Source organism: Myxocyprinus asiaticus, chromosome 17 (genome assembly GCF_019703515.2).
Source record: "Myxocyprinus asiaticus isolate MX2 ecotype Aquarium Trade chromosome 17, UBuf_Myxa_2, whole genome shotgun sequence".
NCBI classification, from domain to species: Eukaryota; Metazoa; Chordata; class Actinopteri; order Cypriniformes; family Catostomidae; genus Myxocyprinus; species Myxocyprinus asiaticus.
In genome coordinates this window covers 45001688-45029370 of record NC_059360.1, presented here as the reverse complement: position 1 = coordinate 45029370, position 27683 = coordinate 45001688, and the positions used below count along the sequence as shown (strand labels likewise).

The 27683-nt window shown below is 38.4% G+C and overlaps 2 protein-coding genes across 11 annotated transcripts in view; both read right to left on the bottom strand.

Moving 5' to 3' along the window:
- LOC127454753 (utrophin-like) overlaps positions 1-5065 on the bottom strand; it is a 42493-nt gene extending 37428 nt beyond the window's left edge. For all 10 annotated transcript variants that reach the window (XR_007899598.1, XR_007899600.1, XR_007899599.1 and 7 more), the window contains exon 1: positions 752-5065. Coding sequence is in view for 6 of the 10 variants with exons in the window: in XM_051722133.1 (XP_051578093.1) it covers positions 752-886 (135 nt within the window). In the remaining 4 variants the exon portion in view is untranslated. The remainder of the gene's footprint in view (positions 1-751) is intronic.
- A 147-nt stretch (positions 5066-5212) lies between these two features.
- Positions 5213-13958, bottom strand: LOC127454755 (syntaxin-11-like). Its single transcript, XM_051722141.1, has 2 exons — positions 13791-13958; positions 5213-6824 (listed from the first exon to the last, which is right to left on the bottom strand). The coding sequence occupies exon 2, from the start codon at positions 6817-6819 to the stop codon at positions 5941-5943; it is 879 nt and encodes a 292-aa protein (XP_051578101.1). The 5' UTR covers positions 6820-6824; positions 13791-13958; the 3' UTR covers positions 5213-5940.
- Between the last annotated feature and the right edge of the window lie 13725 nt (positions 13959-27683).

The window sequence follows — 27683 nt, the reverse complement described above, 5'->3', positions numbered from 1 at the left end:
AGTAGACGCACAAGTTTTAAATGTTGCACAGGAATGTGGTTGTGTTATCAATAAATTGGATTCTCAAAGTGGTTATAGGGTACCCTGTTAAAGCTGTAATAGCTTTCACATTATTGCTTCCCAAATTTCTGATAATTTGATTTTTATTTGTATAGTGCTTTACACAATAAACATCAGCCCCTTTCACACACACAGCATTTTCCCCAAAAATTTACTGCCATTTTCATGTTTGAGGTCATGTGTGAACACAACTTTTTGAAAATACTGGTAAATTATGCTCTGGCAGTTTTCCTTTAATGAGAAGTTCCATCATAAGTACCTATAAATGTCCATTTGATGGTGTGTGAAAACAGCACATGTGGTACATTTACCAGTAAAGGCAACCCAACGATTTTCCTGTAATTTACCTGGTTGCATATGTGAAAGGGGCTATTGTTTCAAAGCAGCTTTACAGAAAATCATAGTAATGTCTCTAATCTAATAAAGTTAATAAAGTCCCCAGTGAACAGCTTCTTTGATAATCATGCCAGATTTTTTTGTCTTGAAGCCCTCAGTGAGCAAGCAAAAGGCAAAGCTTGGTTAATGTACTTTATTTTCTTTTTAGGTACTACTGTACAAAAAAACCCTAAAACAACAATGAAAATTTGTGACCCCACACATATACTTTGAAAACAGTTCTAAACAAAAATTCTTAGAGTGAAGAAAGTTATTTGATACAAAAGAGTTTTTTTTTAATTTACTTATTTTTTACCTTGCACAGTTTCTGGTATCGTGATGATGTGACAGCCATTCGTTGGACATGCTGTAGAAAAAGCATCACTTTCTGTAATGAAGATCTCACCATGGCCATTATCTTCAGACTTCTGGGCTTGTTTAAGATTCCCATCCTAAAGAATTGTCACTCCTAGTGTTTGCACAGTTAACACATTGTCTAGGCTTTGAAAGTTCATTCAAATACTCCTCTACAGTCTGTCATTAAAAGGTCATTTGAAAGTGAGAAGAAGAGGACACAGCTATCCATAGTGGAACAAAGCCAGAACAGAGATCCAACTGAAGAGATGTCCTGTTTTCTGGTTTGTTTTTGGTAATACTAAACAATAAGGAAAGGTATAAAACAGAACCATGCAAATCTCAAAACTTTAGCCGTGGAACAACAGCCTGTTTCCTTGTCAGCAATACTGCCTGTGTGAGGAGGAGATGAGCGAGAGAAGGAGAGTCTAAATGGGTGACAGAGAGAGAGAGGGAGAAAGAGATTGGGGAGAGTACACAGTGTGCAGACTGCCTTAAAAATTAAAGAGTGGAGTCTGAGACCAATATTGATAATGCTTATCTTTTGCTTTTTAAAATTTAATGATAAAAGGTATCATTACAAATTACATTATCAGCATACAGATTTGAGTGAAAAGTTTAATTACAAAATGTACATGAATTTTAGAATGTCATAGTATTTGGTATGTCCCAACTTTGCTTTAATGACAGCATGCACTCAAGCTCAACAGCAGAACCTGATGATCATGTTATCTAGCATGATTTGAGAATGTTCAGAAGAAAATTGTGTGTGCTTCAAAGGAAGCAAGGAAATCTGACCGTCTGTAAAAATAAGTTAACATGGTTAATTTGATTGGTGACCAATAGAAATGCAGAATCTTAAATACTTCCTCATTTTATGTGATAAAATCCTAAAACTTTTTTTTATTTTTAGACTTAAAATGGATTTTAAATGGCAGATTTTCAGTGTGGTCTCAGACTTTGAATGCAATCAAGCTTAATAACTGGAGAGAACACACCAAACAGTTGCATTAAAGGAATGTTCAGTGTTCAATACAGGTTAAGCACAATCAAAAGCATTTGTGGCATAATGCTGATTATACCACAAACGTTTTTTAGACTGATCCCTCTTTAATTTAAAAATCATGGTTAAAAGAGGCCAGTCCATAAACTTTAAAATACACAGTTTCAAAAGTATAACCACAAGACATTATACGTGTACACATGATTTTAGTGTAAAAAAATATATAATCCATTAAAGGATTACAAGGTTTTGTTGTCATGACAATGGAGTTGTATTATTGGATATAACTTTACACATAAATGGTTAATAAACAATTTTATCACACTAAAATCATGTTAACACATAATATTTAAGTCTTATGGCTAGGTCAGTATTAAAATATGGTGATAAACATGTCCCTTAAGTCCCTTTTTAGTCATGAAAAAGATTTCAAATAGTCAAGAAACCCATTTTAAAAGTCATCATTTTATAATCTAACCTTTTATTAAATAATATGAAATGGTTTGACACTATACTGTTATGCATATTTTTTCAAATATATATTTGAATGAAAAACACCCTTGTCCCCTTCATCTGGTACACCACTTCTATGACATTTCAAGTTATTTATGGATTTATTTATTTTTTACTTATTTTGTTATCTCAGGTCAAGCATTAGTGCACTACAGTTACAATTTAAATCGTTGGTAATCAGAATAGCTACATTCAAAAAGTATTTTGATTACTGAAGAATTACTTTTTTTTGAAGAATTTGTTTCATTTAATATTTAGTCTATTCAGTTGGAAAACATTTATCCATATAGGAGGAGCTTTTGAACAGCAGTGAATCACTGTCTTATGATTTGACGATTTGTTTCATTCATATGAGCTTAATAGAGTAGCTAGATCTTGTTTCTACAGCTTATCAAAATACAGTTAGATACACTTTGACAGATGAAACATAAATCCAATAAATACACGATTACATAGCCTTGTCAATGTTTTTTATGCAGTTAGGGCATTTTTTACAAGAAATGCTAACCAATGTAGTCTTTATTATCATACAGAAATAATATATTAATATACAAATAATATATTTTCTGCCTCATTCTATGAACAGAATCCACATACGATCAGAAAAAGATGTGGTTGTGAACACTCTGTGGGGTTTTGAAGTTTGGAGCAGCAAAAATAGTTAACCTTGTGTAAACTGTCATGTGCACATTTAGCTTTATGCTAAGCTAAAATGCTATTTCCTGTCTTTACATGCATCTGTTATCAGGTGCGATTATATTTTATAATGAATTCTATGAAGAAAATGCACATTGGAGCATAACCTTTTTTCTCTAGTAAGACCTTTGATATAAGGGCAAAGATTTTATTCTTAATGCGAATTTAAATGTTGTTTTCCTGTAAAAAAATATCTAAAAATCCTTAAAACAAGATACATTTACTTGAGTAGCAAAACTGCATACATATTTAGGCTTTTTTCAGAGAATGTATTTTTACATTGAAATGTATTTTCTTACTTTATTTACTTGTAAAATCATCCAATATTTAAAAAGTGCTGAAGAAGTAATCCAACGGATTTAGATTACATTACTGACCTTAAGTAATCCAACGGAATACATTACAAATGACATTTTACAGCATGTAATCTGTAATCTGTAGTGGAATAGTTTTTAAAAGTAACCTTCCCAACTCTGTGTATGTTTTGTGATGCCATCTTAGAAAATTAATCTTTTAAGAGAATTTGTCACTGTTACAACCCTTGCTTCATGAAACGAAATAAAATAATAAAATAAAGAACAACAGACAAATTGTCCTTTATGAATAAATATAATGGCAAGATGTTAATACATGTTTACCCTTAGGTTTTACGGGCGAAAACGGAACTGAACTGAATCGGAAATTTTAATACCTTGTAAGTCGGAAAGTCAACATTTTTTGAGAGTGACCCGGCTATACTTTTGAAAAGGTGTATTTTGATGTTTGTAGACTGGCCCCATTCATTTCCATTGTAATTTATTTTAACAACGATTTCGAAATTATTATTATTATTATTCTTTTTTTGGTGGAAATCAATATAGGTTGAATTCATTTACATTAGTTCACTAGTATTAGTTAACATGAACTAACAATGAACAATACATTTTAATCAGTTATTCATCTGGGTTAACGTTAATTTCAACATCTGCTAATACGTTTTTAAAATTACAAGTTGTATATGTTAACATTAGTTAATGCATTATGAACTAACATGAATTAATGATTTGTATTTTCATAAATGAACAATAAGTAAATGCTGTATTAAGTACACTAGGTAAAGATTAAGCCACAACATGTTTGCCTACAAATCCACAAATACCTTATACCATATCTCGTACTAAATGTACTTAATTTAATCACTTCTGAGCAATGTATAGCTTAATAATTGATTTCAGTTACCTAACCTTGATGCAACAGCCACCTGTCTTATGAGTCTTATAAAAAGCACAATACTGACATCTACAGGTGAAAAATGGCAACACATCTTCAGTGTCAGTTACAAATCCCTCAAACATGATGGTAAAAAAAAAGTAAACTTTGAAATAGATGGTTCCAAAACCATGTAAATACATTTCTCTTATGAAAAACTAAATATTAATTTTTATTATCCACTTTTGCAGCCAGTGCACTTTTCAGGGTACATTTAGGGTAAACTGGGATATTTTGTACAATTACAACTTTAATGCAATTTACTGTGATTGTCACTCCAACACGTCAGAACAACAAGTGCAAACTCATCAAGTCAAACCAGCTAGAATACGGTAATGTAAACATAGACTTTTGTGTGATGGAGCAATAAATGTACATATCAGAGTTTAGGTGTCCCACATTACCGAATGTCCCCGAAAACCCTAATTCACCACATGCTGTGTCAGATTAAATGAGTGGCATTATAGGACGTTATTTTCCAACCACCACTTCAAGCTAAAGGCTCACTTTTACACAACACCTTTTGCAAGACACATTGCAGAAGAAACTAACTTTCAGTCTTTTGAAACCTACATTGTTTCAATAGGATGTATTGCATAAATGATCTAATGAAAGAATCAGAAGAGGAAAGCTTAAACGGACAGTTCACCCAAAAATGAAAATTGTCATTATTTACTCACCCTCATGTTGTTTAAAACCCATGACTTTCTTTTTCTGTGAAACACAAAAGGAGATGTTAGGAGGAACCGACAGCCTCAGTCACCTTTTACTTTCACTGCTGCATCTTTTTTTCAGACAATGAAAGTGAACGGTGACTGAGGCTAACATTCTGACTAACTGGTATCTTCTTTTGTGTTATACGGAAAGTGAATTTTTTATTTTTGAGTGAATATTCACTTAACCCAGAAAAAAATGGATAAAACAAGACCATAAAATGTTCAAACAAGCATAGCAATGCAACACTGAAAGATAAAAATATTTATTAAATTAATACAACAAACCACACATAAGATCCTTCTCAAATGTACTTTAAAATAGTAAATAAAACATAATTCTGTATAATATTTGCTTGTGCACTGTACATGGGTGTAAAAACACTTTTCGCTTATGGTTTCCGGTTTAATATCTTTTACACATCAAGTAAATGTCCTGTGACACTCGCAGTAAAAAAACAGTAGCAAGATTGCAGCATGACTGACTCATCTGCATTGCAGCTTCTGTGGTTAAGACACAAAACATTTCAGTGACACCCAATGAGGGAAGGGCACTGGGCCATGGGTTATGAAATACCCCTTAATATTGAATGAGAGTACAGGTTAACATAGGCCACTGTAAATCACATGACTTTTGGTTAAAAGGTACAGTTTGCCCAAAAATGTAAATTCTATCATCATGTAATTCTGAAAGAAAGAAGTGTTCACCATTCACTTGCATTGTACTGCGTATAAAGAAATGCAATACAAGTAAGTGGTGACTGAGGCTAACACTGTGATCAAGATATCCTTTGGTGCTCCACAGAAGGGGAAAATGTTTTGAACGACATGATGACAGAATTTCCATTTTTGGGTGAACATTCCTTTAACACTAGCATGAGTTTGGGTTGCGCACGGACATAAGACTGTTGTTCGTTTAATATGCTACGGCTTGTGTAAACGCATGTAAATTGGAAAAGCATGGCATGAACAATGAAATCACTTATTGCAACATGGAAAACAGCAACAGAAGAGCCGTCGACAAGGGTTTTTCTTCTGGTATTTCACAGCAATATCTATCTCAGATGTCGCTTTGGCCACAAAGTCCACAGTGGCACACACATTAGCCACAATGTTGTCCACCATGGGCCCCTGTTCCTCCACCAGCAAAGCCAACTGGAAAAACAGATCATGGATGTCTCTGATGCGACTCTCCAACTCCAGAAGCTCCTTGTGGCGATTCTCGATCTCATTGAGCGCTGAGCGAGCGGTTTGCCCATCCATGAGCAAGTCGTCTGAGAAGACATTCCACTTGCCTGTCTCGATCATGTCTTCAACTTGGTCTCCAGTCACCTCTTTACCCATGATCTCCGCTTGCCTTTGGATGCGAGTCTTGCAGTTGTCCCTCTGCACCATTTCAGCCTTGTTGTATTCGTTCATAGCCTCGTGAAACGAGCCCGTTATTGAGACTAGCTGGCCACGTATCATGCGGACCAAAGTCGATTGGGGTCCATGTTTCTCCTCAAACTCTTTACAAAGTGCAGACATCTTCTGTATGCGAGCATACAGGTTCTCCCCTTTTGTTTTGATGCTCTTTGCAATCGTGTTAGAGTCGCGTTTGATGATGCTGAAGCGTCTGACTGAGGTGAGAAAGCGAGCGTTTTCTTTGCCCAGTCTCTTTACCTCAATCCTGAGCTGGGTGATTTCTTTCTGGATGGATTGGGCTTCTCTGAAGGTGTGCTCAATGATGTCTTCACCCTGAAACACCACTGCGTGCTGTTCAAGTTCACCATTGTCCACATCTTCGCTGTTATCTACTGGGTCTTCCTCTTGGATGACTTTGGTAACACCTCCCAGTTCAACCAGCCTGTCCTTCATTTCTCCTGGGGAATGAAGATTAAAAGGAAAATTCACTAAAAAGAAAGATTCTGTCTTTATCCACTCACTATTTTGATCCAAACCTGGGTGAATTCTTTCTTTCAGTGAACAAAGCAAAAGTTTGTTCACTGAAAATCTTGGCACTCCAATGTTAATTTCAGGGTTGACTTTATTAACGTTGTTTATTGATGGTCATGTTGCATTGATATCAAACCAAATGCGACAAATCTAACATCGACATATTTGATACAAAGAAATCATACGAATTCAAAAAACTTGAAATATAAAGGTACAAGTCATATGGACTACTTTTATGGTGTTTGTTTTATTTTCATTTTTTTGCACTAGGGTTGCGTGATATACTGTATTTTTCAGCATATTGATGATATTGACGTATTGACGATATTTATATGATAATTATGTATTTGCTCTGAAATGGCCTAAATCAAAACAAATTTTTAAATTAGAGGAAACATTATTGTAACCATTGTTAAAAATAATGAAGGCGTGTTTTCGACAGTGTTTCATTAAATGAACACAAGGAAGAATGATATTTAATAATTTTCATTTATATGCAGCAAAATACAACAATACATAGTGATAAAAAGCAATATTTACTTACATATTGTTTTATTAATTTTTTTTGGTGAATTAACAGGGTGTGCAAAAACTACAACTTAACTCGCTTATTTGAATACAATAATAAAATCCTACTGAATTATTATGGGACCCTGTCAAGTTTATTATAATATAACACTGAATTATTTTTATTTTGAGGATTATTTGTTTTATACAATAGTAATTCTGTCATATTTTCTTCACCTGAAGCCTTTATTTTGACTGAATGTGTATTTGACAGTTTATAATGTTCCACATTTCAAATCTGATAAAACGCTGCCATCTACATTTCTGCGATTCTGTACGTGTTTTAATAATCACATATTAACATACACTGATCAGCCACAACATGAAAACCACTGACAGGTGAAGTGAATAACATTTATTATCTCGTTACAATGGCACCTGTCAAGGAGTGGGATATATTAGAATCAGAATCAGAATGAGCTTTATTGCCAAGTACGCTTACACATACAAGGAATTTGTCTTGGTGACAGGAGCTTCCAGTACACAACAATACAAAAACAGCAACAAGACTTTTAAAAAATAATTAAAATTGAGTAAAAAATAGATAAATATTGAAAAAAGTATATATTGAATACACAATATACACTATATTGCCAAAAGTATTCGCTCACCTGCCTTTAGACGCATATGAACTTAAGTGACATCCCATTCTTAATCCATAGGGTTTAATACGATGTCGGCCCACCCTTTGCAGCTATAACAGCTTCAACTATTATGGGAAGGCTTTCCACAAGGTTTAGGAGTGTGTTTATGGGAATTTTTGACCATTCTTCCAGAAGCGCATTTGTGAGGTCAGACACTGATGTTGGACGAGAAGGCCTGGCTCACAGTCTTCGCTCAAATTTATCCCAAAGGTGCTCTATCGGGTTGAGGTCAGGACTCTGGGCAGGCCAGTCAAGTTCTTCCACACCAAACTCGCTCATCCATGTCTTTATGGACCTTGCTTTGTGCACTGGTGTGCAGTCATGTTGGAACAGGAAGGGGCCATCCCCAACTGTTCCCACAAAGTTGGGAGCATGGAATTGTCCAAAATCTCTTGGTATGCTGAAGCATTCAGAGTTCCTTTCACTGGAACTAAGGGGCCAAGCCCAGCTCCTGAAAAACAACCCCACACCATAATCCCTCCTCCACCAAACTTCACAGTTGGCACAATGCAGTCAGACAAGTACCGTTCTCCTGTTAACCGCCAAACCCAGACTCGTCCATCAGATTGCCAGATGGAGAAGCGTGATTCGTCACTCCAGAGAACGCGTCTCCACTGCTCTAGAGTCCAGTGGCGGCGTGCTTTACACCACTGCATCCGACGCTTTGCATTGCACTTGGTGATGTATGGCTTGGATGCAGCTGCTCGGCCATGGAAACCCATTCCATGAAGCTCTCTACGCACTGTTCTTGAGCTAATCTGAAGGCCACATGAACTTTGGAGGTCTGTAGTGATTGACTCTGCAGAAAGTTGGCGACCTCTGCGCACTATGCGCCTCAGCATCCGCTGACCCCGCTCTGTCATTTTACGTGGCCTACCACTTCGTGGCTGAGTTGCTGTCATTCCCAATCGCTTCCACTTTTTTATAATGCCACTGACAGTTGACTGTGGAATATTTAGTAGCGAGGAAATTTCAGGACTGGACTTGTTGCACAGGTGGCATCCTATCACAGTACCACGCTGGAATTCACTGAGCTCCTGAGAGCGGCCCATTCTTTCACAAATGTTTGTAGAAGCAGTCTGCATGCCTAGGTGCTTCATTTTATACACCTGTGGCCATGGAAGTGATTGGAACACCTGAATTCAATTATTTGGATGGGTGAGCGAATACTTTTGGCAATATAGTGTATATATATATATATATATATATATATATATATATATATATATATATATATATATATATATATATATATACACACACACACACACACACACACACACACACACACACACATACATATATATACACACACATATATACACACATATATACACATATGAATATATATACATACACACATACACACACACAGGTAGTGCAAATCTAAATGCAAATCGGTTATGTACAGTGCAAGGGAATGAAATGGCAGAAGAGGTTGGATGTGTTGGATAATATAAAAAGACTAAGCTGTGTATTACACATTAATTATTGCTCAAAGGGGCAGTTTTAACTGTTCATGAGATGGATAACCTGAGGGGAAAAAACTGTTCCTGTGCCTGACGATTCTGGTGCTCAGAGCTCTGAAGCGTCGGCCAGAGGGCAACAGTTCAAAAAGGTAGTGGGCTGGGTGAGTGGAGTCCAGAGTGATTTTTCCAGCCTTTTTCCTCACTCTGGAAGTGTACAGTTCTTGAAGGGGTGGCAGGGGGCAACCAATAATCCTCTCAGCAGTCCGAACTGTCATTTGTAGTCTTTTGATGTCTGATTTCATAGCTGAACCAAACCAGACAGTTATTGAAGTGCAGAGGACAGACTCAGTGACTGCTGAGTAGAACTGTATCAGCAGCACCTGTGTCAGGTTGAACTATCTCAGCTGGTGAAGGAAGTACAACCTCTGCTGGGCCTTTTTCACAATGGAGTCAATGTGGGTCTCCCACTTCAGGTCATGTGAGATGGTAGTGCCCAGGAACCTGAATGACTCCACTGCTGCCACAGTGCTGTTTAGAATGGTGAGGGGGGACAGTGTTGGGGGGTTCCTCCTAAGGTCCACAATCATCTCCACCGTTTTGAGCGTGTTCAGCTCAAGGTTGTTTTGACTGCACTAGACAGCCAGCTGTTCAACCTCCCTTCTGTTTGCAAACTCATCGTCATCTCGGATGAGGCCGATGACAGTGGTGTCGTCTGCAAACTTCAGGAGCTTGACAGAGGGGTCCTTTGTAGAGGGAGAAGAGTAGTGGGGAGAGCACACATCCCTGGGGGGCACCAGTGCTGATTGTACAGTTGCTGGAAGTGAATTTCCCCTGTCTCACAAGCTGCTGCCTGTCTGTCAGAAAGCTGGTAATCCACTGACAGATAGACGTGGGAACATTAGGCAGCAAGTGAACAGTCAATTCTTGAATATTATGTGTTGGAAGCAGGAAAAATAGGCAAGCGCAAGGATCTGAGCAACTTTGACATGGGCCAAATTGTGATGGCTAGATGACTGGGTCAGAGCATCTCCAAAATGGCAGGTCTTGTGGGGTGTTCCCAGTATGCAGTGGTTAGTACCTACCAAAAGTGGCCCAAGGAAGGACAACCGGTGAACCGGCGACAGGGTCATGGGTGCCCAAGGCTCATTGATGTGTGTGGGGAGTGAAGGCTAGCCCATCTGGTCCGATTCCACAGAAGAGCTACTGTAGCACAAATTGCTGTAAAACTTAATGCTGGCCATGATAGAAAGGTGTCAGAACACACAGTGCATCGCAGCTTGCTGTGTTTGGGGCTGTGTAGCCCCAGACCGGTCAGAGCGCCCATGCCGACCCCTGTCCACCGCCAAAAGCACCTACAATGGGCACGTGTGTGTCAGAACTGGACCATGGAGCAATGGAAGAAGGTGGCCTGGTCTTAGGGGTGGGCAATATGACCAAAACCTTATATCACGATATGAGTAATTGTATATCACGACAACGATATATAATCACGATATAGCAAAAGTTTTCTGGAAAATTAATTTTTACTCCAGTCAGAATTAAATACTTTATAATTTAAAACTACTTCCTCTTTATTTGGAACAAGACATACAATGTCAAAGGTAATAAATAAATAGATGAAAATCAACCTTACCAAAATGCTAAATATAACAATATGCCACATTTCAGATTAAAATGTTGTTGACCAATACTGTTATTATTATTATTATTATAAACTTTGCTCAAGAAAAATTCTCAAAGCAATGCGACAAAGAAAATAAAACATAAGTAAAAAAATATCCAATGAAAATAAACACTTCTTGAAGAAAATAAATCAATTAAACATCACTTCTTGCAAAATAAATAATGAATTAATGCAGAGTTCATCTTTTGGTTTTCATAATATTCTTTTGCGTGCTTCATTTTGAGGTGGTGAAACAGATGTCGCACCCGTTTTAATAACAAGCTCCTCTTAATTTTCTTGACCTGTTTGGGAGTCGTCCCGTTTTGTGGAGATTTCTATCTCCATTTCGGGTTTATCTGGGTCAAATATAATTGAGTAGCGATCTCGCTCTGAACTCTCCTGTCTCTGGAGCACAAATATAGAAAAGCCTGATTGATTTGCTCACACTTCGGAGCTCCAGAGACAGCACGAACCACAGTCACATGAAACATTTGCGTGTCAGATGAGAAGAATATTTAACACTTTTAAAGCAGCAAACGTGCGATGAAGGTCATTAAATTTGCTCTGGCAGGCGCAGAAAAATTTTCAATCTCTCAGTCTTACGTTAAGCCCTGCCCACCAATAGATAAGCCCATGCTGCACACATGGATATTTATATATCACGATATACACGATATAGCAACATCTCTATCGGTTGACATTTTATATCTTTGCCACGATGTATATCGTCATATCGCCCAGCCCTACCAGGTTTGATGAATCACGTTTTCTTTTAGATCATGTGGACGGCTGTATGCGTGTGCGTCATTTACCTGGGGAAGAGATGGAAGCAGGATGCACTATGGGAAAAAGGCTCCCTGTGATGCTCTGGGCAATGTTCTGCTGGGAAACCTTGGGTCCGGCCATTCATGTGGATGTTATTTTGACACGGACCACCTACCTAAAGATTGTTGCAGACCACGTACACCCATTCATGGCAATGATATTTCCTGATGGCAGTGGCCTCTTTCAGCAGGTAATGCACCCTGCCACACTGCAGAAATTGTTCAGGAATGGTTTGAGGAACATGACAAAGAGTTCAAGGTGTTGACTTGGCCTCCAAATTCCCCAGATCTCAATCCGACTGAGCATCTATGGGATGTGCTGGACAAACAAGTCCATTCCACGGCGGCTTGACCTCACAACTTACAGGACTTGAAGGAACTGCTGCTAACGTCTTGGTGCCAGATACCTCAGGACACCTTCAGAGCTCTTGTAGAATCCATGAAGGGTCAGAGCTGTTTTGGTGGCACGAGGGGGACCTACATGATATTAGGCAGGTGGTTTTAATGTTGTGGCTGATCGGTGTATTTCGCAGCCCTGAAGATTCGTGAAATTGGTTTAATGAAACGTGGTGGCCTTAAAATCATTGCGATATTCATGATATTGCTTAATTTTGTATCGCCAGCAAAATCATAGCGATTATACGGTGAATATTCGATATATCGCTCAGCCCTAATTTGGAGTCCCCTTTCACCTTCATTATACATAAAAAGAGGGGCCCATACATTATGCAACACTTCTACTTTTGAGCTCCACGGAAGAAAGTCATACAGGTTTGTGACAACATGAAGGTGAGTAAATAATGGCAGGATTTTAAATTTTGGGTAAACATTCTACTAAAACAGGTATAGAAATGTTTATTAGTGAGTTGGCTCACAATTTTGAACTAACTTGTGGCACAAATCAAGATTTTCAAACAAATATATTACATGATGAACAATTAAAGGGAAGAAATCTCAAATCAAACATACTCTTCGCATTGTAAACATTATTTATTGCATTCTGGGAGTAAATTTGGGCTTCTTGCAGGGGGTTTAGCAGCAAACACTATCCATGAAGCAAACCTATATGACAGAGCTGAGGTTTGCTATATACGTTAGTCAACGCAGTGGCAACTATGATGCTGCCCATTTCCCATCAGAATCAGATCAAGTCACCATAGAGAATAACAAGAGTGCGGAACTTCCCTTTACTCTACTGTTAAACACTGTGAGGCACCACTAAGAGCAAATATATGACTTAAATATGTGCTCATATCTAAAATCCTGGGGTTAACACCATGTTGTATTATTATGAAAATACAACCCTCAAGCAATGGATACACAATTGAATAGAACAGAACGTCCAGTCTATGCCGGATGTAAGGTCAACATTGTGCACCAATTAAATATTTAAATGCAAACATTAAACTTTATTAGAAAGTACAGCGACTAAAACTGTAACAGTTTGAATGCACTACTGAAAGTTGATATTATAGTGATGAGTAACCAAACATGTCTAGATTAACTTCCTCAACACATCAAATGGAACCTATAAGACTGATAAGTCTATCAATCACGACCCAATAAAAAGGCTAAACTTAAAGAGACTTTGTAGTCATAAAGTTGAGCCCCTAGTTTTACACCGGTTTCCACTAAACGCCAAACGCCTCCAAACTTTCCAGCACACTTTTAGTTTGACTGAATTTTAAAATATATCATACAAATAGTAAATAAACTGTTACATTACCTTATTTCATGCCCCTTCGTTCAACTCAAATGCTGTAAACACGAGTTTAATCGTCTCCTAATACGCACACACACCATCTCATTTCACCTTGCATCATCGTTGCAGGAAATAATGTTGCACTCGAATGACTGGTGGGAGTTTCCGTCAAGTCGATGCATGAAAGTTAACTGATTAAAAGAAAGAGCTCTCTTGTAATGGGTTACCAATGTAAACTTCAGCCAAAATCAGTATGGGATATTAAGGCTGCCTTCAGAATCGTTTTTGTCATTACTGTAGTAGGCTATCTATGCAAACGATATTTTCGACGCTATATTTCAGTACCTTGACTTTTTCCTGATCCTTGAGGTCATCGCGTGCAATGTCTAAAGGTTGAATTTAAGGTAATTAAGGAAATCCCAGATAGCAATATTATCTTGGCCCGGATCTGGCTGCATTCCGCCTGCGAGTTTGACCCAAAATTGGGCCAAAAGCCACTTACCAAATATAAGCTGTATCCACCCCAGAGAGAGGCCAAAACTCAGCCACACTTATCCTGTCCCCCAGCATGCAGCCTCAATTGGACCACAACTGTGCCAGAATCCCCAGACATCAGCAAGGAAACAGCCAAACAATTTGCCGTTGCCACACCAGAACTCAGCCATAACTTATATTGCAAATATTTGATGCTAAAGAGAATTCCTGAAATTATCAGATTTATTCGAGACAAAATACTTATTTATCATTTTCAGTTTTGTTTAAAGTGATTATATAATAATAAAAAAAATGTTAATAACTGTCCAATAAGTGAAATGATGTGAGTGAGTATTTGGGGTAATAAGCCCCCTTGTTGCAGGAGCTAAAGGCCCCAATAAAACACATAGTTTTTCTTAAGTGGGGCGAATATTTGTTATGAAAAATGTTCAAAGTGACTCACATTGACTGATCCAGTCACAGTGGAGATAATTATATATATATATATATATATATATATATATATATATATATATATATATATATATATATATGTGTGTGTGTGTGTGTGTGTGTTATTAAATGTCAAATGTGGCAAATGTGTAAAATTAATAGAAAATGGTTAACCCTCTTCTGAAGTGGTCATTTTGAGTAAGCATTATCTTAATTTGTTACTCGAATAAGCATCTTGCTGTTTTACAAATATTTGCCAAAGTTGACAAATTTTGCCATATAACTATTGTCCTTATATTCACACAATTGTAACACTTTTCCAGTTCACCAGTAGAAAGAGGATGCAGGGGATGGTGATGTCAGTTCCAAATTAACTTTTATTGTTTTTAACACTCAAAATATTATCAGACACACACACACATCGGTGCTCAGTTCAGCGCTCTCTCCCCGTCTACTGCTGACGCTGCTCCTTTTATCCCCGCCACTGCTCACTTCAATACAAATCAGCTGTTAGTCAATTCCCACACAGGTGTGAATCCTTTACCACTCACCTCTCCCGGCCTCGTTCTCCAGAGATTGGTGCTCGACCATGCCCCCGCTTCCACATACCCCCACCGCCCGACTCCCCCAACCCCATTTCGAGAGAGAAAATCAGCCACAGCCATCTGCGCCCCCGGCCTATGGACCACCTCAAACTTAAAGGGCTGAAGTGCCAGATACCCACTGGTGATCCATGCTTTAGTGTCCTTCATGCGGTGGAGCCACTGGAGCGTGGTCCGAACTGGAGGGTGAGGACCGCCCATTTGATGGCCAGACACTCCTTCTCTATTGTGCTGTATTTCGTTTCCCGCACTGAGAGCTTTCGACTAATGTACAGCATGGGGCGCACCTCTCCCTCCACCACCTGGGACAGTACCGCCCCCAGCCCCCTGTCCGATGCATCCGTCTGCAGCAACAAAGGAGTCAGGAGAATGTAACAGTGGCCTGCCACAGAGTTCAGCCTTTATTTGTGTAAAAGCCTTTTGGCACAGCTCCGTCCACTGGACTGTATCTGTTGCTCCCTATTTAGTGAGATCAGTCAGCGAGCTGGTGACATCCAATAATTAGGTACAAACCTATGATATTAGCCAGCCAGCCCCAGGAACTGTCTCACATCTTTTTGGTCTTTGGTCTCAGGCAGGCTGCAATCGCTGCTGTTTTATAAATTTGTGGACGCACCTGCCCATGACCCAAGTGGAAGCCCAGATACTTTACTTCCACCTGTCCAGTTGCACGCTTCTTCGGGTTTGCTGTGAGATCCGCCCATCTCAGCGATCTCAGGACAGCCCTCAGATGTTGGCTGTGCCGCTGCCAATCATTGCTATAAATTATAATATCATCTAGATAGGCAGAAGCATATGCAGCGTGCGGGTGGAGGACTTTGTCCATGAGTCGCTGGAACATAGCTGGGGCCCCAAACAAACCGAAATGAAGGGTTACAAATTGGTGTAAGCCAAACGGAGTGGAAAATGCTGTTTTTTCCCAGGACATTGGAGTCAAGGGGATCTGCCAGTATCCCTTTGTCAAGTCCAGTGTCGAATAGAAGCGAGCTGCACCTAACTGATCGAGCAGTTCGTCAATGCGAGACATTGGGTATGCGTCAAATTTAGACACCGCATTGACCTTTCTATAATCCACACAGAACCGAATCGAAACGTCGGCTTTCGGGACCAAGACCACTAGGCTGCACCGGTCAATATGGGACTCCTCGATTACCCCCATCAAGCATGGCCTTAAGTTCTTCTCGGACCACTTGTTTGTTTTGTGCTCCAGTAGCCGATAGGGCCAGCACTGTACCACTACCCCTGGGGCCATCTCAGTGTGGTGTTCTATGAGGTTCGTGCGACCGGGTAGAGGTGAAAACACGTCGGAAAACTTGTTTGCTTGTTTGTAACCTGGCAACCTGGGACGGTGAGAGGTGGTCTCCACAAGGAACTGGGGTGGTTTGAAATGCTGTTTTTAAATTCACCTCCAGTCCTAGCTCCTCCCCTTAACGACCGTCGCCAACGCCACAGGAACCACCTCTCTCCATAGTTTTAGGAGATTGAGATGGTATATTTGCCGTGCTCTGCCTCTATCCGTTCGCTTCACCTTATAGTCTACTTCCCCGACTCTTCATGTGACCTCAAAGGGCCCTTGCCACTTGGTGAGTAATTTAGAGCTCGACATGGATAATAATACGAGGACCTTGTTTCCCTGTGAAAATTCCCGTAGCTGAGTACCCCATCCCAATTTCGCACGTCCTCATACAAACTTCCGAATCATGTTTTTAAGAGTTCGATTAAAACGTTCAACCAGGCCATCTGTCCAAGGATGGTAAACACTGGTGTGAATCGATTTAATCCCCAATAATTTGTAAAGTTCGCGGAGTGTACATGACATAAACGAGGTGCCCTGATCAGTTAGGATCTCTTTCAGGATCCCAACTCAGGAGATAATTTTGAAGAGTGCCTCCGCAATATTGCGTGCTGAAATGGTGGCCAATTTGTTCCCAGAATCAGCGGATGGCTGAGGCGAGGACTAACCGCCGCCTCTATTCTATGCTTTTGACCCCGAAATTGGATCGTAACAGGCATTACAGGATAATCCTGAACATCCCCATGTACACACCTCACCTTCACCCGGCGTGCTATTCCCAATTCCTCCCCTTGAACCAAGCATTGGTGAATTGAGGTCTGATTACAGCCTGAATCCACCAAGGCTTGATATGTACCCTCTTGGATACTCACAGGAATGCGATACATCCCTGCTCTTTCGGGTCGGCCTGTGGTGTGTCAGGGACCTGGACCCACGCCCCCACCTCCATCACCTGGCAATGATCCTGGAAATGCCCAGGCTCCCCGCCGTGGCAACACACCGGCCCAGGCTTTACACCCACACCTGTGATTACGGATTCCCCAACCTGGTGGGAAGAGGGAGCAGAGACAGGGCCCAGGGAAATCCCGGCTCCGGGGAACTGGCTTTGGGGCCATTACCCCCCTTTTCTGGGGTGTGGGGACAGGAACAGGGTGAAATGGAGAGGCAGAAGGAGAGAGAGATGGAGAGATAGAGATGGGGCTCTCCGTCCCCCGAATATGCCAGAAAATGGTCCTCGGTCACCTCTGACTGCCTCATCTAGTGACACTGGACGGTGGCACTGGACCCATTCCACTGTCCCCTTCGGCAGCTGGTTGATGAACTGCTCCAGCACCACTAAGTTGACTATGTTGTCGGCATCACTCCTCCCCACCAGCAGCCACCTCCGAAGGCAAACGGCCGCCTGAACTCCCCAAATGGTGCTGTTCAGGGTTGCAGCCCCCTCCCCCCAATAATTGATATCCTTGTTGCTGTTCTGCTTCAGTTCATTATGCACTGCTGTTTAATTGTCATTAAGTTGTTGCAGGAATAACATAATGGTTTAAAAAAAGTTTCATATTTAGCATGCACAGTAGTCTAACACCGCTCCTCAATGTCATTTGAGATCAAATCAATAATATTGATGAAGGCGGAACTCAAATTTAGGAAGCTGAGCGGGAACCTCGTGGATTATTCCAACGCCACGCAGCATGCAGGCATCAGTGTCAGCAGTTCAGGTTAAGAGTGTTAGTGTCATGTAAGATGTCAGTATATAACTAAACATGAAATACTTTCCCACTAATTTATTTTGTTGTACAGACTGACTGTAATTTCCAGTGGTGCATACTATTCACAATTTCATGAAATTTGCCGTTTTGAATTAAAAATATGTCGCGTACAGTGCGTGATTCATATGTCATTCATAATTTTGAATGTGAAAACATTAACGGAGCCGTTTTCAGCATATCAGGCTTAAGACAAAGAACGAGTGTATGTATACTGTAAAGGAATTGAATGAATGTGGTTATTTGGCAAATTTCTGAAGTAGCTTTTTAGAAAATTAACTTGATATTGTCTTAGAAAATGATGAACACAAAGTAGAGCATTTTCACCCTCAGATTAAAACTAGAACATGGTAAGAACTGTGACTTGTGGCTTCAATTGAGTTTTTAGGTTGTGGCAAGGACAGCGTCATATATTTTTAATGCAAATATTATTAGGTAATAATTTAAAATCATTTTAAGAATTTCTAAATAATTACTTTGTCTTTAACTGATTCTGAATTTTGTACAGCATCTCCTAAGAGTCTTCTTTTAAAAGAGACCATTTATTTTGAGGATGAGCCACTAATTAAAGGAGTAGTTCACCTGGAAATGGAAAATGTACTTTTACTCACTCATTTACTCACCATTATGTTGTTCAAAACCCACCTGCTGTTACTTTTTCTTGGAACATAAAAATAGATATTTTAAGCAGCTCTATTCCATAGAACAGTTTATAGTGAGCAGGAGCTGTCAAGCTTCAAAAAGGACAAATACTATAAAGCACTATTAAAGGTTCAGTATAAAGACATCATAACAGTTGTCCATTTGACTCGTGCATTATATTCCAAGCTTTCTGGGGCCATACAACAGATATGTGTTATATGGACTACTTTTATGGTATATTAATAAGGTTTTTTTTTTCTTTGAACCTTGAAGTAGTGCTCAATATGAACTTTTTTTGTATGGAAAAGATCAGCGTTTGGGTTCTTGAAGAAAAGATTGTGTTAAGATTCTACTAAGGGGGAAACACAATGAGGGACACCTTGATGGCAGTAAATAATTATGTGTATTTTCTTTTTGCTAGCCAGCTGACACAGTCATGTAATTTTACAGATACATTAGTAATGAAAAGAAATTCAAATTATATTCATCTTTACTTTGATACAGCACAAAAAAGAAAGAAAAGATGAATGAATTAGGCAAATTGCTAGCAATGTAGACAGAGAGGTAGTCTTGTACTGTGTGAACTTCTGTGTGAATAAAAACATGAACAGTGCTGTGAAAAAGTATTTGCCCCTATCCTTATTAGGGCCCAAGCACTAAAAGTGTGGAGGCCTTATTGTTCTTCTAAGGATTCTTCTTCTTCTTCTGTTCAAGGTTTTCGGTACTTTTGGAGTACTTAACACATCACACACATCAGAGTCCTCGGCCATTAACTTTTATATATATATATATATATATATATATATATATATATATATATATATATATATATATATATATATATATATAATATACTAAAAATATAAACTGAAATGTAAAAATATTAGAAAATCAAGGCCACATGTCTAACCCAGAAATGATCAAAATTTTAGGTCGATATATTAAAAAAATACCTTTTGGTGGCAGTTTTTATTAAGATGCAGTACCAGAAATGTCCAATAGAGGACAGCCAAGCTCTATTAGTGAATGATTCCCAAAAGACCACATCCACACAATTATCTGAGTAAACTCGACAGGAATTGGAAAAAAACACAATATGAATTTGAGAACAATAATACAAAAAGATCAGTTATATGAAAGCTTTTTTTTTTTTCATAAAATGCCATAAAGGTGGGACAGTAAGATATAAAGTTTGGGATCTAAACAAAACTAATGTTAGATACACCTCTCAACCCACATGTGAAATGACAACATTTTATTGCACAACATTATATAAGACATTTACAAGATTAGAAATATTATAATAACTTCTAAAATAACTGGTTACAATGTAAGTACTGTTAGCAGTTGGAGCCAGCAGCTATTTTCATTTTCATCAAACATATTATATTTTTCCTTCCATAAATTATACAAGATAATTCCTCTGCATCACTCAAAATGATCACGTGGTTGATGTCGCTTTCTAAACTGAGAAAGGCCAGCTCATTTAACCGTGGAAACCTCACACTATTGCCTAAACAGAATGGAGATTTATTGTATTAATATATTATTTAATAAGAATAATAAGTAAGGCCCAATGCCCGGTTGCATAAAACACCTTAAGTTTTTCCCTTAAGCATAACACTTAAAAGTGTGATTTCCCCTTACCTAAGGAAATGACATGTGGGTGTTGCATATAATCCCTTAGACACTTCTTTTAGCTAAGGGAAACCGTTAAGGGATTTACTACAGTGAGCAAGGCTTTACCATAATAAAATTCTACTGTTACCATAGATACAACAAGTCCCTACCTACTTTCAGAAGATCGGAAATGTCCCGAACAACATTTGGGCAATTATACCACATAGAAAATACTTTAACTTGATACTATGTTTTTATTTTCATTTAAATGACTATTAAACTTTCTCACTATCATTATTAATATGTAAATTATTGTCCGACCACTTCTGAAGCGGTGAATAAATGCACGTGGGGAGCGTTGTCAGGTGACAACTGTTTCTTTTCTCAGCAATTTTCAGGCTGCACAAATCACAGTCATTTGTGATTACTGCATAAAGATTTTTTCAAAAATAATTTCTGGATTTCCATTTGTATGATGTACTATCCAGGAAATTAATAGATTCAAACACTTTTTTAAGTTCAAATCATTCCCGTGTAAGTAAAAATACCATCCTGAGTTTTGCATGGGGACCAATTAATGAAATATTCTGCTTTTACAGCCGGTGCTGTGTCAAACTCTGTTTCCCTGTTGGGATCTGTTTCCCCCGAGCAGATCTGTATGGGGGGAACAGTATCTGACAGTAACATTCTATGCTGTCAGAATGCATTCCCCCATGCACAAACTTAAGCCTAACCCTTCCCTACTCTACCCTACCTACCCTAACCCTAACCTACACTACCCTACCTACCCTAACCCTAACCATAACCCCATACCCTATCGGGGCTAGGGGGGAACAGATTCCGACAGGGAACAAAATTCGATACAACACCAGTAAGAGTGCTCTTGAGAAAGACACCTTTCAATTTTAATGACTGTGTCAGGTAAGGGGTGGATGGTGGTGCAAGATGTTTAGATGCTTGTATAACTTTGCAGAGAACTGATTGCCATCCTAAATTAAGAATATTAGTGGTGGTCAGTAAGACTGTAAGATATATAGCATTTATACATATTTGCGATATATCGCAAATGAACTTGCGTCATGATTTTAGTGCATCCATTTATACAGTTTATAAAGATGCAGAGAACAGAAGATACTAGGCACATTTCTGTGTGTGTTCCTTTTAGATCGTCCACCAACTTGTTGGCAATTTCTCATATTATGTGATGGTCAAATATGTACTCCTTCAATAGTTTTTCTATCGCAAAATAAATTGCCTTGACCTACTGTACTCTTCAATTGGTTATATAAACAAAGCCATCTTGTTTTTGAAACCCAATAACTTCCATACCTTAAGATTTACTTAGAAAAATGGCACTTAAGGGGCTTTATGCAACACTTAATATAGTTTTAAGGGCATTTTTTAAGTAAAAAATAAATACTTAAAGATCCTGTGAAATCAAAATGAAAGCTTTGCTGCTTTCCATCTATATCTATTACCTTTAAGGTCATCTGTTTGCTAGTGTACTTCTAAACATTGACAAAATGTGTTTTCATAAGATATAAGCATTTCAAATCTGCAGTCTCTCTCTTCCACCAATATGGATCAAAATTTTTATGACTCATTCTACACTTCATACTTTCATCAAACTTTCTGTCCAGTCAAATGTTTTTTTGAATTAAGACACACTCTACCCTTACAACATCTGGCTGTGTTCTAACTGGTGCTGATTAAGCCATCGCAGGGAACTTTGAAGGGAGCAAAATCCATGAAATAGGGTCAATAGATGCTAATTTGTGAACAGATTTGGCAAGGCATTAAATTAATGCAAAAATGGGAAACAGGAAGTGTCTCATATCTTCTGTGTGCAATGTGTGATTTAGATCAAAATTGAGATGTATGTTTAATCTTGGGGGCTTATCACATGGATGTGACTATTTTGGGACACGGTCATATCGCCACCACTTGGCAGCAGGAAGTGTGGCTCTTACAATAGACTTTAAAATAGTCCTTTTGTATTTACCCTAATTGCTTCAAAATTGTTTAGAATAATGTTTAATGCCAAATGCACCTTGCATTGTTTTCCGAAAGCACCGGGTGGAAATGGACCCATGGTGCTTGGGCACATCATCGCTGCTTGCAGCTATATTTTCATCTGTTTTTGTGTATCTCATATTAAATTGTTTCAAAAATTCAAACAAAATCTACCATAAAACAAAGGCAATCTGAGTAAACACAAAATACAGTTTTTAAATGATAATGTTATTTATTGAAGCAAAAAGGTTATCCAGTACCAACTGGGCCTGTGTGAAAAAGTATTTTGCCCTTAGTTACTAAATCCCCAAATCTTTGAAACTGCATTCATAATGGGGTTCAGCTGGACTAGACACACCCAGGCCTGATTACTGCCAGCCTGTTCAATCAAATCAACACATAAATAGAAATTTGTCAGCAGCATGAAGTTGGCTAAAAGGTCTCACCCATTAGCACACTATGCCAAGGTCGAAAGAAATTCCAGAAATGATGAAAAAAAAGTTGATTGAAATACATCAGTCTAGAAAGGGTTACCAAGCTATTTCAAAGGCGCTGGGACTCCAAAGAACCACAGTGAGAGCCATTATCTCCAAATGGAGAAAACTTGGCACAGTAGTGAACCTTCCCAGAAGTCGACCTTCCAAAATTCCTCCAAGAACATAGTGATGACTCATCCAGGACATCACAAAAAAGCCAAGGACAACATCCAAGGATCTGCAGGCCTCTCTCGCATCAATAAAGGTCACTGTCAGAAAGACACTGGCCAAAAATGGCATCCATGGAAGAGTAGTGAGGCGGAAAACAATGCTAATACAGTAGAACATTAAGTTTCATCTGAATTTTGCCAAAACACACCTTGATGATCCTCAAACTTTTGGGAGAATGTTCTGTAGACTGATAAGTCGAAAGTGGAACTGTTTGGAAGACAGGGGTCCCGTTACATCTGGTGTAAATTAAATACAGAGTTCCACAAAAAGAACATCATACCTACGATCAAGCTTGGTGGTGGTAGTATGATGGTGTGGGGATGCTTTGTTGCTTCAGGGCCAGGGCAACTTGCAATAATTGTGGGAAACATGAATTCTGTTCTCTACCAGAAAATCCTAAAGGAGAACGTCCCGTCATCAGTCCATGAGTTGAAGCTCAAGCACAACTGGATTATGCAGCAAGACAATGATCCAAAGCATAAGAGTAAGTCCACCTCTGAATGACTTGAAAGAAGTAAAATTAAAGTTTTGGAGTGGCCTAGTCAAAGTCCTGACTTGAAACTGATTGAGATGCTGTAGCAGGTCCTTAAATGGGCAGTTCATGCTCGAAAACCCTCCAATGTGGCTGAACTAAAGCAGTTCTGCAAAGGAGAATGGGCCAGAATTCCACCACAGCATTGTGAAAGACTGATCTCCAGTTATCGGAAGCGTTTGGTTGCAGTTGTTGCTGCTAAAGGTGGCATAACCAGCTATTAAGTTCAAGTGGACAGTTAGTTTTTCACTTGGGTGATATAGGTGTTGGATAACTTTTTTTGTTTCAATAAAAAATATATATATATATATATATATATATATATTTGAAAACTGTATTTTGTGTTTACTCAGGTTGCCTTTTTTTATGTTAAATCTCGTTTGAAGATCTAAAACAATTTAGTATGATAAATACACAAAAATAGAAGAAATCAGGAAGGGGGAAAATACTTTTTCAGAGCATTGTATCTTTTAAAACCAAAAATTATACAATTTTGGGAATGTATCGCATTTAAAGCCTTTATTCAGAAAATTATTGCATTCATAGCCTTTACTATTTTAAAGGACCAAAGAGGACAATTATATTTGTGACCTCAACACCCACAACTCCCACCCCAAAAATGGTTTGGTCCCCCTCAGTGTTCAAGACATGGTTACGGCCTTGATTATTATCATGATAATATGGTTGTATTAAATCTCCTCTTCTTTATTTTATTTAATTTTCAACTCCATTCCAGTCTGATTTTATAATGTAAATCAAAGCAACCTTAACTTTGCCAAAGCACTTATCATTAACAATAAAGGCATAGGACAAGGATTACTTAGTTATGTAGCCTGCTTTACTGACAGTCAACCAGTAAGACAAATACATTATTGGATTCCTTAAACTACACATTAATTCTGGATGCTTTGACTGTTTCTCTGAGGCCTGGTAAAATCAACACTTAGTCACCAGACAGATGAATTATTCGAAACGGAGCTAGCAGCTCCCGTATCTTGTGCTCGAGGTAAAATGTGCCAATGCTAAAATAAAAATGATGCAGTAATGTGTTCTAAAGCTACTTTTCTAGAACAAATGTAAAGTAGACAAAGTCACGGTAATCATGTGAGTGAAAAAGAGGAAGTGAATCAGCAAAAAGATTCTCTGCATTGAACTGACACCAGCAACACAATCGAACAAGGTTTGCATGTGCAGGATATAACAGCCTACACTTTATGTCATCTAGCTGTTTATGTCAGAAATGTGGTAAACTTCAGTCTATTGAGCACACAAGCCACATGATGGCAGTGGAGCGAAAATTAACACATTCTCAGGAGCTTGTGACCCATTCCAAAAACACAGATTATTCAGTGATGTTTGAAATCTCCTACCATTTGTAGCTCTATGCTCATGAAGTCTTAAAAATTGACTTTTGTCAAGACCACTTTTGTCTGAAAATTATGCCAACTTTCTGTTTCCTGTGCCGTATAGTAAGGTACAATGGGGCTAAAGGCACACCTTATGGAAAATTAGCTTTTTTTCTGGTTACAGTGTATCAAGATTGAAAAAATAAATTTATTTTTATTGAATATTGATGGAGCAATGCAATTTGTGTGGCAATGTATAATAATGGAAGGTTGTTCTGATTTCAAATATATTATTGTTATTATTATTATTATTGTTTAAAAAGGTGCCGAGGAAGCCCTTACCTGGTTATAGTGGAATTGTGTAAATAGGGACAATAGTTATAGGGCAAAATATGTCAGCTTAGACAAATACTTTTGAGATGGTAAGATGCTTTTTAAGTTACTAATTATGACAATGCTAATTCAAAATAACCACTTCAGAAAAGTGTTAACAATTTCCTGTTCATTTCAAACACATTTGGCATTTTAAAACATCTCAAGTATTCTATAAACAAATTAATCTCCATTGTGATTGGATAAGTCAATGTGAGCCTACTTTTAAATTTTTTATAACAAATCTATTCGCCCTTTGTAAGAAAAATAGTGTTTTATAGGGTCCTTCAGCTCCTGCAATGGGGGGACTTTTTACCCCAAATATTATCCTTTCACTTATTGGACAGTGTTAAAAAAAACTTTCAAGTATTTTGTCTCAAAATAAATGTGTTCATTTCAGGGATTCTCATTAGCTACGTAAATTGCAAGTATTGATGCTGACTACCACCACTGGAGTCATGAGTTCAAATCCAGGGTGTGCTGAGTGAGTCCAGCCAGGTCTCCTAAGCAACCAAACTGGCCCAGTTGCTAGGGAGGGTAGAGTCACATGGGGTAACCTCCTCATGGTCATGATTAGTGGTTCTCGCTCTCAATGGAGCGCATGGTAAGTTGTATATGCGTATATATATATATATATATATATATATATATATATATATATATATATATATATATATATATATATATACATTAAAACACCTGCCTAACATTGTGTAGGTCCCCCTCGTGCCGCCAAATCCCATAGCATTCTGAGATGATATTCTTCTCACCACAATTTTTTTCAAGATCTGCAGTTACAGAAATACTCGAACCAGCCCATCTGGCACCAACAATCATGCAATTATCTAATCAGCCAATCGTGTGGCAGCAGTGCAGTGCATAAAATCATGCAGATACAGGTTAGGAGCTTCAGTTAATGTTCACATCAACCATCAGAATGGGGAAAAAATGTGATCTCAGTGATATGGACCGTGGCATGATTGTTGGTGCCAGATGGGCTGGTTTGAGTATTTCCGTAACTGCTGATCTCCTGGGATTTTCACACACAACAGTCTCTAGAATTTACTCTGAATGGTGCCAAACACAAAAATCTTCCAGTGAGCGGCAGTTCTGTGGATGGAAACGCCTTGTTGATGAGAGAGGTCAGACTGGTTTGAACTGACAAAATCTATGGTAACTCAGATAACCGCTCTGTACAATTGTGGTGAGAAGAACATTATATAATTATAATATAATTCTGAGATGCGGGTTGGCTTTTTTGGCGGCATGACCTACACAATATTAAGCAGGTGGTTTTAATGTTGTGGCTGGTATCTCATACCTGTTTGTTTATATTGGTTTTTTGTTTGTTTGTTTTTTCTTTGTGTGTGTGTGTTGGTGTTTGTTTCTTATGTTATTGTGTTATGTAAAAGTTATTATGATTTTTCAATTAAAAAAAATTTAACTTCGAAGTGCATCAATTTCTAAGCCCAATGCCTATTGTGCGCAAACACTTGACGAAAGTATTATTCATTGATTTATCTAATTTCATGCAAAGTAACATTTTAATTCAAATATAGTTACTCCGATGACATTGATCAAAATATTTACTCTATGCAATGCTATGAGAGTACAAATACTGTAGCTATATTGTTGGTTCTTCTAGAGTTTCTTGTTATATGAGACCAGTTGAGAATTTGTTTTGTTTTGCTCCTGTTTACCTGCATACAACTGTTCATATTTCAACCAAAATTAGGCTGCAGGTCACCAAGTAGGTATAACAGCAGGCCGGAGACCTCCAAATGGGGGCAGAATCTCTAAAAGGGGCATGATTAATCCAAAAGGGGGTTGTGCCAACTCCAAAAGGGGGCGTCACTTCCACTGATGGTTAAGGTTAGGGAAAGGGTTAGGTAAGGGGCTCCCTTAGGTTTGGAACTTCCTGCCCTTTTTGGAGCAATGCCTGCAGCTATGTCCTTCTCCAGGCTGTGGACACATTCTTTGATTAACCAATTGGATGGCATATTCAGATTCATAACAGCTGTCAGCTGAGGGTGCTATTTTGCTATTGCTATTTTGGGGTGTGTCTAATTTAACAGTCTGGTGGAAGTTCCAGAATGGGT